Source organism: Dipodomys spectabilis, unplaced genomic scaffold (assembly GCF_019054845.1).
Source record: "Dipodomys spectabilis isolate Male_0828 unplaced genomic scaffold, ASM1905484v1 ptg000004l, whole genome shotgun sequence".
NCBI lineage: Eukaryota > Metazoa > Chordata > Mammalia > Rodentia > Heteromyidae > Dipodomys > Dipodomys spectabilis.
In genome coordinates this window covers 450,358-463,297 of record NW_024870681.1, presented here as the reverse complement: position 1 = coordinate 463,297, position 12,940 = coordinate 450,358, and the positions used below count along the sequence as shown (strand labels likewise).

Genomic DNA, 12,940 nt, shown 5'->3' with positions numbered 1-12,940 from the left:
CCGCTTAAACCACAGTGCCACTTCCAGCTTGTTCTGCTTATGTGGTGCTGAGGAATCGAACCCAGGGCCTCATGCATGGGAGGCAAGCACTCTACCACTGAGCCACCTTCCCAGCCCCAAGATTGATTCTTTTAATAATAAATGTCATTTTTCTAGTTATTAATATAATACTGGCTTTTGATGATTTAAAAAAATGCTCACAATACTGAAGTTAACAAGGTAAAACTTACCTCCCACTAACAGTGTGAGGTCTATTTTAGACTTTTGTATGCTTATATGGTACATGGGGGAGGGTGCACACATACATATAAATATATATTATAAATATATTTGATTTGGAGGAGCAGTACTGAGGTTTGAACTCAGTGCCTCTTGCCTGCCAGGCAGGTACTCTATCACCAAGCCACACCCCCAGCTCCTTTTAGCACTGGGGTTTTTGTGTTGTTGTTGTTTGTTTGTTTTGTTTGTTTGCTGGTATTTGCTGGGGCTAGAACTCAGGGTCTAGGCACTGTCCCTGAGCTTCTTTTGCTCAAGGCTAGCATTCTACCACTTGAGCCACCTTCCCAGCCCATCTGAAGATTTTTGAAGCGCATATCTGTTGTATTTTTAACATGTATCTGTTGTACCTAGGACTTAATATATGCAGGTGACTAAAGAACTATGTAGAGATCTATTACCACTGAAAGATTTTCATTGCCTCTAGTTACCTAGAAAAGGGGACTTCCCAGAGTCGATCACGGGACAAAAGGAACAAGAGGAGCACTTGGGACACAGCATTATTGAGGTTTCTAGAGAAGTATGGAAAGGAGAGCAGCTTTAGATTGGCCAGTTCAGATAATATTGAGGGCCTCTGGATTTGAGGATAATTCAGTTGTCTGGTCCCTACCCCTGGTGGTTTGGAGCAGAGGAAGTTCTGGCTTGGTGTGTGAGTTAGATGCCAGGGTAGTTGGGGATTGGTCCTTGGATTCATAGGCTCAACTCAGGAAGGTACACACAGGAGAACTGGTTAAGCATTGACCAGCCCTGGAAGGCATGGTTCTCCTCACCTTGCTAGCCATCCCAGATGTGAAAACATATAGAAAATACAAAATCAGTGGCTGGGAAGGTGGCTCAGTGGTTGAACGCTTGCCTTGCATGCATGAGGCCCTGGGTTTGATTCCTCAGCACCACATAAGCAAAAAAGAAAAAAGCCAGAAGTGGCGCTGTGGCTCAAGTGGTAGGGCGCTAGCCTTGAGCTGAAGAGCTGAGGGACAGCGCCCAGGCCCAGAGTTCAGACCCCACGACCGGACCCAAAGAAAAAAAAAGAAAGAAAATACAAAACCATAATTAACACACAGGGGGATGTTGTGCTTAGCTGCTGAGTGAGATGTGGTGTCTGAGTGTGAGAGAAACCATCTGTGCCTCATCCCCTGCAGAAAGCCAACAAAGGGCAGAGCCGGGCCATCGAGCGCCTCAAAAAGAAGATGTTTGAGAATGAGTTCTTGCTGCTGCTCAATTCCCCCACAATCCCATTTCGGATCCATAATCGAAATGGAAAGGTCAGAAAGGATATCCCTTTCTTTATTCTAAGGCTTCCGACTACCTATAGCCCCAGAATTGGGAATTTGGGCCCTCGCTTCTCACGAAAGCTGCCATAGTTCCAGCCCTGGACTCCCTCTCCCTACTGATGGGGAACCAGTGCCCTCTGCTGGTCATCACTGGCACTGGCACTGGCATGCCTATCTGGCTTCCCAGAAAGGTCTTCTCCAAGGGGGGGCGGGAGGGGGGGTGGGGGGGAAGACTTGGTAAGATGGCACCTTGTTGGGGACTCCAGAATCTGGAAATCAATTTGAGCTAACTGAATTCTCCTCTCCTCTCTTCAGAGCTACCTGTTCCTACTCTCCTCAGACTATGAGAGGTCAGAGTGGAGAGAAGCAATTCAGAAACTACAGAAGAAGGGTAAGTAAGGTCCTGCCCTGCCCTGCCCTACCCTACACTACCCTGCTGTGCTTCGTGCTACCCTGAGGATGTCCATGGCAGGACAGTCCTATACATGTCCAACCCTTCTTACATCTGGTATCTTCTCCTTTCTTCAGTCCTCACAGCCACTGTAAGATGCCAGGGAAGGTGGCCCTTAGATTTTGTTTACTGAACAATCAAAGAGTTGAAGTGATTTGCTTAAGGCATTTGATGAATTAGTGATAGTAGACCCAGAGCAGAGGACAGAGAGGTCATCCTCACTTAATCTTGCTTTCATCCTCTCACACATACACACTGAGTCTCTTCTCTTGGCTCTCCCTCCTACTGTTGTCCCTCTGCCAACACCACAACTGCACCTATTCAGATGTCTTTACTTCCACATCCAAATCTGTTTCCTGGCAGTATTCTTCCAAGGAAGAGTAGCAGGTAGGCCCCCGGGTTGGGCCTGATGCCCCTCCCCTTCTCTTTTGGCTCCTCCTACAGATCTCCAGGCCTTTGTCCTGAGCTCAGTGGAACTCCAGGTGCTCACGGGATCCTGTTTCAAGCTTAGGACTGTACACAACATTCCTGTCACCAGCAATAAAGATGGTAAGACCTAGAACCCAGGGTTGCCCAGCTAGCACATCCAAGCCCCCAGGGTACTGCTGAGGGTGTCAGTAAGGACTCAGCAGGACTTAAAGCTACATGGCTTAACTGTGCTCAGGCTGAGACTGTTCTGTTACCATGTACACAGAGTTCCCAGTTGGTCCCCAGGTCCTCCTTGCCTCACTCTGGCTTGAGAGAAGAGTGTGCACCTTGACCCAGAGTGTGGGGATGGTTTCTGGTTTGTGAGAAGTCTGACAGTGGCAGCAGAGTCTAAAGTGTGGGCAGGAGAACAGGAAGATGGTGGTGGATAAGGGGTCACGTATGAAAAATCAGCCCAAAAGTTTGGAGGAACCAGATCTTGAAAGGCCTTCAATGGCAACCAAGTGAGTTTAGAAGTCATTCATTAACTCCAGGAGCCTCTGCGAAGCTTTTGAGTAGAGAGGTCTATAATCAGGCTGGAAAGTAGCCCAGAGCAGGTGAAAATTATTAGCTATGTTTTCCAGAAGTGTCCTATTCTGTGAAAGGGATTTTTGATGCCTTCCTATCTAGCTTTTCTAGGGCCTGTCATGTCCCAAGCAGAGCCAAGCTGAGCCTGCTCTCTTCGTTTAGCACCAAGGGACTGATTAGTTTATTTCCATTTTGAGAACTTAGAGGAGGGAAGCTATGGTAGGCAGGATTCAGAGGGCAAGAAAGTATGCTGAGAATTGGTACCAAATATTGGATTTAGGACTGTAGGGATATATGTAGGCTGGCCTTTCAGGCTGGCCACAGCTCTAGTTGGAAGAGGCACAGTGGGCTTTGGAAATTTTTTTCAGCCTGCCACCAGGTGGTGCTGTGGGACCAAGACTCAGACAGTCTCACTCTTTCTTCTCTTCCTTCCCAGAAGCTTGGGGTAGAAGAGAAGATGAGCTTCTCATCCACCACCCCTACCTGGGGCTTTTTTCTCTTGCAGATGATGAGTCTCCTGGACTATATGGCTTCCTTCATGTCATCGTCCACTCTGCTAAGGGGTTTAAACAGTCAGCCAGTAAGTGCCTTTCTGAGTTGTAGAAGTTGGGTGCCTTTGCTCATCTCTCACTTAAAGCCCCTATAGACCTGCTCTGATCTGCACAGGCCGGTACCTAAAGATGTGGGGCGTTCCCCTCCCCCTTTCTTTGAACCAGGTGAACAACCCTACCCTGCCTTTTTTCTCCATCTACTCTCCCCTGAGCCCTCCTTCCAGGAATCTGAAGCTCTGGAGCTTCTGACTCCTCTAACTCTGTATCTGCCAGGTACCCATTGTCTAACCTTGGGCAAGCATCTTAATCTCTGAGCCTCAGCTTCCTTCTCTATGAAAGGCCATCATACCTGTCCATACCACCCTGAGAGTGGGCTTGAATGTGACCATGGATGTCTTACACCACCACATCCTCCTTTCCTCCCCTGCTCTGTCATCATCTCCTAAATGTGTAGATTAGTAACACAGGTTTCTAACATTTCACAAAAATCTGTTTATGGGACTTTCTTGCATAGGCTAGGCTAGCACACTACTACTGAGCTGTACTTCCAACTCCAATTATACTATATCTACTTTTTTTTTTTTTTTGGGTCCGGTCGTGGGGCCTGAACTCTGGGCCTGGGCGCTGTCCCTCAGCTCTTCAGCTCAAGGCTAGCGCTCTACCACTTAAGCCACAGCATCACTTCTGGCTTTTTTCTTATGTAGTGCTGAGGAATCGAACCCAGGGCCTCGAGCATGCAAGGCAAGTGCTCTACCACTGAGCCACCTTCCCAACCCCACTATATCTACTTTTTAAACCACATGAAAGTCTGAGTCTGTCTAACCCATTTGCCAGGTGAAGAAACTGAGTCACAGAGGTGATAGGACTTCAAAATCAAATCAGATCAAGAACTCTTGTTCGCCTCCCCTTCCCACTGCCTTCTCTTGCTCTCCAGCAGGCAAGATCTGCCCTTGCAGTTCTCTACAGGCACCTCACTGGGTGTTATTGTTGGCCACCTGCACCATCTGGGGAGCCTCCTGTCCTCCTGAGGTGAATTGGTCACCCCTCTGTTTCCCCACCAGTGGGGAACAGTACCTGTCATACTGTTTTGTCATTTATAATTTGCCTCTCCTACTGTGAATTCTTTGAAGGCAGGAACCAGGCCTTCTTTATCCCTTGGATGACTAAGTCTAGAAAAACTGAATGATGCTGTGAAAACACAGAGCACCTCCAGCATACCTGGAGAAAATGAGAACATGGCAATGTTTTGACAGTGGCTTGGTGTGTTCAAAGCCTTTGGAGGATCATTATCTGCCCTGATGCCCCAGCACCCCTCTATGGCACTGCTATCCTCTCCACTCAACACACAGGGAAGCTGAGGCTTAGAGGATTCCCAACAACCTGCCCTGGTTACATGGGGGTGCAGTAGAAATCTATGCCTCCTTGTACCACAGCCCAGCCCGGCCCTTCAGATCATTTCTAAAGGGGATGTTGGGAAGCTAGATGCACTCTCCCCCTTCCCAAGGCCCTCACCATCACTACCCCTGCCCTGACTTCATGCCTGGGCTTCTCAGACCTTACTTGGTATGTCTGTCTGTCCTTCCCCTGCAGATCTATACTGTACCCTGGAGGTGGATTCCTTTGGCTATTTTGTCAGCAAAGCCAAAACCAGGGTATTTCGGGACACAACAGAGCCCAAATGGGATGAGGTGAGTGAAGGGAGCTGGTGTTCCCCGCAAGGACCTCTGATCCACCTATCATACCTGTCCCATAACCTTATCTACTAGGGATGGCCAAGCCAGTAATTTGCCTCAACCTTGTCTCTGTAACCCTGCTCCTTCCCCTCCCTATTTATCTAGCACCGGCCATTGTGTGTGTGTCAGTGGGCATCAGACACTGGGATTTCAACTCAGGCTCCCATACTTGACTTCATCACTCATATGGAGGCCTGTAAGAGCTCCAGAAAATAAAGACCCTTCCCATGTCTTGCCATGCAGTCTCTGTTCACCCCACTCTTGCACAGCTGAGGCCTACACCTGTCAGGAAACCACATGTCCTGGCTCCAGCGGCTCATGACCCTTTGTCCCATCTCTCCCCAGGAGTTTGAGATTGAACTGGAGGGCTCTCAGTCCCTGAGGATCCTGTGCTATGAGAAGTGCTATGACAAGACCAAGGTTAATAAGGACAACAACGAGATCGTGGATAAGATCATGGGCAAAGGGCAGATCCAGGTGAGGATTCAAGGCACAGAAGGCCCTTCTCAGGTGTCCTCTTGATCAAGGCACTTGCCTTTTTTAGTTTGGGTCCAAGCTGGTTTGAGAAAAGTTCTCCAAGGTTGTGGTTGTGCTGGAGATGGCTTCTTACCTTCACCTCAGCAGCCCACAGGGGCCTGGTTCCTCAGGCAGCCACAGCTGGCTCAGGTGGATCATCTATGCTGCTGTAGGATGTACTTGACGCATGGCTCCCTCTTTGGCTTTCACACCGCGCTTTTAGGCCCCAGTGTGTTGAGAAGGATTCTGAGGCTGCATCATGAGCCGAAGAGAATACCATGTTTGCGGAGTAGTGTTGCCATGGACATGGGATAGGAAAGAGACACATGTCCCCAACATTTGCTCTTCCACAAGGGCTTGAGATCTGGCTTGGTTGCTGGACTGTCCTCCCCTGTGTTGGAAGTCATTGTCTTAAGTTAGCTCCTCAACTAGAGTAAGTGTACATAGGGCTCAGCTGTTTCTTGGTGCTCTGTAATATATGGAATGAAACAAGCCTTGCTTGCTGGCTTGCATGCTGGAGACATTTTTCCAGTTTTGGAGATGGTTGCTATATACTTAACTATCAAGAGAACCAGGCTTGGAGTCGAGTCCATTCAGCATGGAGCCATCCACACTCTCATCTGGCGTTTGGTACAGAGCCCCATGCTTAAGACAAAAGTTAGTAGAGTCTGTGACCAGAAAATCAAAGGGAACAATGATGGGCTATGCCAGGCCTGAGCCATGAACATTGGGCCCTCCAGGCTTCTTGACCATTGCTGTCCATGGGACGGAAGTGGAATGATGAGACAGAACCGGAATAATGTGTGTGTGTGTGTGTTTGTAGGGGTTGTTTGTTGTATGGTGCATACTGAGGCTTGAGTTTGGTATTTGGCTCTTGATTGTGTGTCTTTGATGGAATTGAGATCTGGGAGGGGATGTCTCCTACTTTCCCTCACTTGTCCCATTTGGTTGAGGCCTATCTACCTGCTTTATGTCATTCATGTTGTTGAATGCATCCCTTCCTGAGGCTGTGGGACCTGCACCCTGCTTCTCAGCGCTGTCACCAGGGAGATAGTGCTGCTAGGCAACTGTATAGCAGCCCTTCATTACTTAGGAAATGGGGATGATGATACGAGAATGCTCAAAATCCAGTCCCCAGAACCTGCTCTGTACAGGGATATGCAGTAGGAACCCCATCTACACATCCCAGGAGGCTAGGACAGGGGAGCAAGCAGAGAGGACATTCTAAGCTAGAGACACCTGTCCAGCCCCAAGAGACCTGAGCAGCTGCTGTACTCCCTGGGCCATTGATGGAACAGAAAGGTGAATGAGGACAGCCAGCTAGGTGGGCACTTGGTCCTGCAATCCCTTTAGAACTCAAATTCCAGGACCAGAAGGTGTCATTCTCCTACCTGGACTTCAGGTTTCACTCCCCTCCCTTCACTCAGCTGCACAGGCCCTGGGGAAGCACGCTATAAATCATCACATCTTGGAGACAGGAGCAGATGGAGGCAGAGGGGGAGGGGAGACAGCCAGGTTATGTTTGGCAGAGCAGAAAGCACAGGCTGCTAAGGAAAATGTTTCTGTGTTTAAGCTTCAAGGAATGTTAAATGCCTGGGAGTTGATATTAAAAGAAACACAAACCTTCCTGCTGCCAGCTGACCTGAGCCAATAAGCCAGCAGTTCAGAGCCTGAGGCCCCCAGAGGCCTTTGAAGTCCCCCACCACTCAGTCTCCTGTGGATCCGGAGGGAGGTGTCCCTCCAGGGGCATGCGGTGGCTCATAAAGCTTTGCCCTGTTACTATCCTCAGAGCCACTGAGTATGGCCAGGCTGAGTAGACAGTCTGTACCAAGACATTCCCACATGGCCATGCCCCACAAAGCCACAGGATGGTCTTTCCTATAGTTCATCCCCACTTTCTACTCTGCCTTGTGGTCGATGAAGGGAACTGGCCCCAGCCCAGGAGCATGGCCTTGTTCACTTCAGCAGATCCTGAAGATAAGAGCTTGTGGTAGGGCTAGGATTCAATGCTTAAGGATACTTGAGTGACCTGAAGGAAAGGTGAGGCAAAGGCCTGCTATGTTGTCTCCTTTCCTCTGTCTCTCCCACTCAGTCCAGCCAGAGAACAGCCAGGGCCCCATTACCTAAGATCCAGGCATTTGCTCCTGGAAGGAGTCCCCCTTTCTGGGTTTGCCAGATGTGGCCATGGCAGGGAGGGGGAGAAGGGAAACATGGAGAAGGAGAAATGGTAGGACAGCATTTAGTGACCAGTAAATAGCAACACTGATCCACACGTGTGTATCCAGCACTTAGGCTTTTGGAAGCTCTGTTGCCAAATGTTGTCTTGGGTGATCTTGCACCAGCTCTACAAGGAACATAGCCAGATCTCCCCACCTCAGGATGAGAACACTGAAGCCCAGCAACCCCTGCTGACAGTACAAAGGGAAGGCCATGCCCTCTCCTCCATGCCATGGTCTTGTGTCTCAGGCCTTCATCAAGAAATCTCCCAACCTGGGGAAGGACCCTGGCATGGCTGGGTGGCCAGGACAAAGAGCTGTGGTGATCTGCTCACCTCTAGATCCTGTTTTCTGTCATAGGGTGAGCCTCTGGCTTCCTTTGCCTGGAGTACTGTCACTTCTGGAGTAGAAAGCATGGAAAAGAGCAGGGGTGAGGGCATCTGCAGTGTGTACCCTGAAATTCATGCTCTACCTTGGAGTAGTCTGTTTTCAAATTTGAAGGACAAAATGTCAAGTCTTGAGAGCTATGTAAGATGCCAGTGACAGTGAGAATAGCATCAGCACTTAGGAAGAAAGAGCCAGGCATGGTGCTGAATGTTTTGTCTGTGATCTTGGGGTCCAGTGGGGAGGGACTCTGTCACAGTAGTAGATCAAGAAAGCTGAGGCACCGAGGGCTTCAGGAATCCATCCAAGATAATATAGCCAGGGCCAGATGATCAGGACTTGACAGGGCTGGCTAATGGCTCAGAGCCCATTGCTAGATGCTATATTGCCTCCTACTGTTCTCTAAGGAAACCTGTGCCTCAGGAATCCAAAGAGGAAAAAATTGTGGGCTGCAGGTAAGGAGGTTTCAAGGAGGATGTGGGGCCAGAGGGATCTGAAAGTAAATCTTTAATTTCAAAAGCAGTGTGTGTGTGTATGAAAAAGATAATCACAGTCACAGTAAAGACACTTGAAACAATCACCCATCCCACTCTCACCCCTCTGGAGCAATTACTTCATTCTTTAATTTTGGGTATAAACACACACACACACACACACACACACATGTTTAATTATAGCATGTATTTTGTGGGTTTTTTTCCCCTCTGCTTTCAGGGCATAATATCCCATGAAAAAACTCCACCTTTCTACACCCTGTATAGAATTTAGACACACATTTTTTGGATACATTATTAAAAGTACTTTCTATTCAATAGTTTACGTAAAGGCACAGTAATTGCCCTCTTAAGGTTCTGTACTATTCTAGCAAAGTGGGCAGTTAAAAGGCGTGGGGTGGGCATTCCTGGGGAGGGATCCACATGGCAATGGCAGGTGGGCAGTAATGTGCTGCAGGGAGGAGCCAGCTGGCCTAACCAGGTGGGCTTGGGAGCTGTATAAGTGAGAGACAGTGAAGGGATAGATTAAAGAAGAGGATTCCTAGGGTTTGAGGCCAAAGTCCTTTCTTCTGACAGGGAAGAAAACAGGATCAGAACATGGGTGAGTGACATACTCATAGTCACACAGCACATTCCCGGCTGACCTAGCACTCCAGATTCAGGGACCATCCTCTAAAGTTGGTCATGCTTGGTCAGCTGCTGGGGCAGCCAGTGAATGGAAATGCTCAGAAAAGAAAAGAAACAGGCTGAATGTCAGCCTATGACTCTCAGGGATCTGTCCTGTCAATGCAGATTTCATGAAAGACCCCCCAACAGCTTGTCTACCTCCTCTTCTACTCTCTGGAGTCGTCCTTTTCTTTCCAGGCCCAAAGGGCTGCCCTACTGCCCACTATCTCCTTGCTGCCCCACCCCCAGCCCAACCAGGCCAGGGAACAGCTTGGGCTGGGGGGCCCTCCCCTTAGTCTGCACTGGCTTCCTGCTCCCAAGGGACTCCTCTATGTTTATTCTAGTCTATTTCCAACCACACTGCTCCAGGCTCCAGATGTGCTATCCCCAACTGGGACCTACCCGCTGGCTTATTTGCATATTCCCAGGATCCAGCCCTTCTTGGCTGGCTGGGCCAGAGAGGAGGGCTCTCCCTCAGAGCCCACAGCTCAGTTCCTGCCTCTTACCTTAGGCAAGAAGGGTCCAAGACCCAGGAGCTACCTAAGCCAGATGAGCTTTTCTATACCCCTTCCCAACTCCCCCATGCCTTTCCTCTTCCTTGTTCCCCATTTTCTAGCTCACCCACAAGTCCAGGGACAGGTCCCTGTACCCCTATTTTCCAGCATGGGAAGCAGCTTCACCTTCCCCACAGCTTGCTTGAGTACAGCAGTGCATGCAACCTTGGGGTGGGGAAGGACATCAGACTAGACCAAGGATTCCAGCCATCCTATTGCCTGGGTAGCAACTTGGTCTTGCTCTGACCTTGAAGTTTAGGTCTGTCAGGTACCACTCTCTTCTGCCCATTTCCCTTCCAAAGTCTGCAGTCTGTGTGCAAAGAGGAAAAGAAAATCCAGAGGGGATTTCCTTGACATGTTTTTTTTTGTTAGTTTTGTGCCAGTAGGCTCTAACCCTTAGCTTTTTACTCAAGGTTAATGTCCTAACCACTTGAGCCACAGCTCCAATTCTGGCTTTTTGATGGTTAGTTGGAGATAAGAGTCTCACAGAATCCTAACTACTCTGGAGGCTAAGACCTGAGGATCATGGTTCAAAGCCAGCCTGGGCAGAAAAGTCCATGAGACTCTTATCTCCCATAAACTACATACTCAGAAAAAGACAGAAGTGGTGCTGTGGCTCAAGTGATAGAGTGCTAGCCTTGAGCACAAAGAGGTTCAGGGACAGCACCTAGGCCCTGAGTTCAAGCCCTGGGACCGGCAAAAAAAAAGTCTCACAGACTTTCCTGCCCTTCAAACCAGGATCCTCAGATCTCAGCCTTCTGAGTAGTTAGACTTACAGGCATGAGCTACTGGTGGCTAGCTTCTTAACTGGGCCACTGGGAAGTGTATGAGGACTCACAGGTATTTTAAATGACACTTGGGAGGAGGTCATGAAGGCCATTGTCCTCACACTCAGCTGTCTTACTCCTCCAGGATTTCTGGTATAGCTTGTCACAGCCTCCCTAAGGCTAGCGCCTGCAAGTAGCCACTGTGTTTGGACCTCAGGATGGCTGTAGCAGCATCTGTAATCTTCAGCCCATGAGGTCAGTCCAGCTTTGATGAGAGACTTCAGTGTGGCCCTGCCCCACCTCGCCTGGGAACAGCTTTGGGCCCTTCTCTGAGACTCTCAGCTAGGCTGGGTGCAGTCAGGTCCAGAGCCCAGCTTGAGTGAGGAGCCCTACAACAAGGGGCCTTTGTTGGCCAGGCGAGGAAGAGCTGCTTCTGGTTTCAATTACTCTGCAGAGCAGGAGGGACTTGGAGGGAACATGGGTCAGGAGTCTGCTAGGGCAAGAGTCAAGGGCTCCCCCATCACAGCTCCTCCCTCTGGCCCCTGAGGGGTCTGTGTCCCTGTTTGACTGTGTCCAAGAGTCATGCAACCTAGCCCTATTGCTCTGGTAGCCTGGTCTCTGGGACAATGGCCTAGGTGACCCAGAGCCCATTTATCTTATCCCATTTATCCTCCTGTCCCTTGTTTATAGGACATGTTGACCACAGCTGAGCCCCTGTTTCTTATGGGAGGCCATGTTTTGACTAAAATGGAGGCAGAGTGGGCTGCTGGGAGAAAGAAAGCCTTGACTGGTGGTCCTTTTCCATTTTCCCACTCCACTCCCCCAGACCCACACGTCATAGCTCAGGCAGCTCCTTGCAGTGGAACTCGGGCAGCCTCTTTCTGGAAGATAGACTCCTTTCCTGTCCCCAGCTGGCATAAAACGTAGGAGTCCAGAGACAGCATCTGCCTTCAGTTGGTATTTTCTTCAGTTGCTGCTGGCTACTTTGAGTTGTCCCAGGTTGGGCCACTTCCTGTGTCACCATCACTGCCATTGTACCAGATCCTGGAAGCATGTGGGGACAAGGAGGTTGAGCGCCTGGCCTGATTCTGCTCCTTGCTTAGGACAACGCCTCCTCCATGACTAAGACAGTTCTTCTATCTGGGTCTCTCTCACCCCATCTGTCACAGACCCATCCTTCTCCCCCACCCCCACCCCCACCCTGTTCAGTGTTCCACCTGCTGTCACCCTTCCAAGCAGGTCTGGATGCTTCTGAAATATGTGGAGAAGTAGGCAGTGGAACATTTGTCCTTGGTGGGGAAAAGCCAGGCAGAGCCCTGTGAGAGAATTCACTTACTGGGAAGAGTTTTTCCAAACACATGGTGTAAACCCTGGCCCAGCCACCTCCATGACCCAGGTGTTCCTCATTTGGAGGACCCAGGCCCTGCAAGTACCGAGAAAAGAGACAGGAAACATTCAGTAGGAAGCAGATGGAGGCCAGGCCTCTCTCCTCCCCATTTGGAAATGCCACCTTGGCAAGAAGGTGTGGTGTCCACTCCTCTCTGGGCCCACCTCTGAGGGGTGGGTGACAAAGCTGAGATGGTCCAGAGGACCTTGCCATCAGAGGGCTGCCGCTTTATCTTCATAGAAAGCTAAAAATCTCACCCCTACTTTTGTTTGTCCCTCTCGTTTTGAAGAGATAGCAGAACTTCCTGGGAACTGCCTGAGTTATGGCTGCCAGCATAGGGTCCTCTTCAGATAGGCTTGCTGGCTGCCCCTGAGCCCACAGCACTTGCAGAATCTACAGCAGTTCCTAAAGAGCCAGTCCATCCTTGACCATGACATCCCATGGGGGCTTAGACACAAGAGGCAAGCTGCACTGACTTCAGAGGAGAGCCTAGAGTGACTTGAGAGCCAGGAGGACCCAGAAAATACCATCCTGATTTACCAGATGAGATAAGTGTTAGGCCTATTTATATGGAAGTGGGGTGGAGGGGAGACTGCATCAGCCTTGTAGAAACCCACTGTTTTCCTGAAGTAGGGAGAGAAGTAGAGATGAGACATGTGTTCTGAATCCAGGCCTGTGACC

General features: G+C 49.7%; 1 protein-coding gene across 6 annotated transcripts in view; it reads left to right on the top strand.

Annotated features, from left to right (window-relative positions):
* Window positions 1-12,940, top strand: part of Abr (ABR activator of RhoGEF and GTPase) — a 207,944-nt gene that overhangs the window by 164,452 nt on the left and 30,552 nt on the right. For all 6 annotated transcript variants that reach the window (XM_042691544.1, XM_042691552.1, XM_042691568.1 and 3 more), the window contains 6 exons: window positions 1,416-1,538; window positions 1,863-1,938; window positions 2,443-2,547; window positions 3,497-3,571; window positions 5,133-5,230; window positions 5,621-5,752. In XM_042691544.1, coding sequence (XP_042547478.1) covers window positions 1,416-1,538; window positions 1,863-1,938; window positions 2,443-2,547; window positions 3,497-3,571; window positions 5,133-5,230; window positions 5,621-5,752 — 609 coding nt within the window. The remainder of the gene's footprint in view (window positions 1-1,415; window positions 1,539-1,862; window positions 1,939-2,442; window positions 2,548-3,496; window positions 3,572-5,132; window positions 5,231-5,620; window positions 5,753-12,940) is intronic.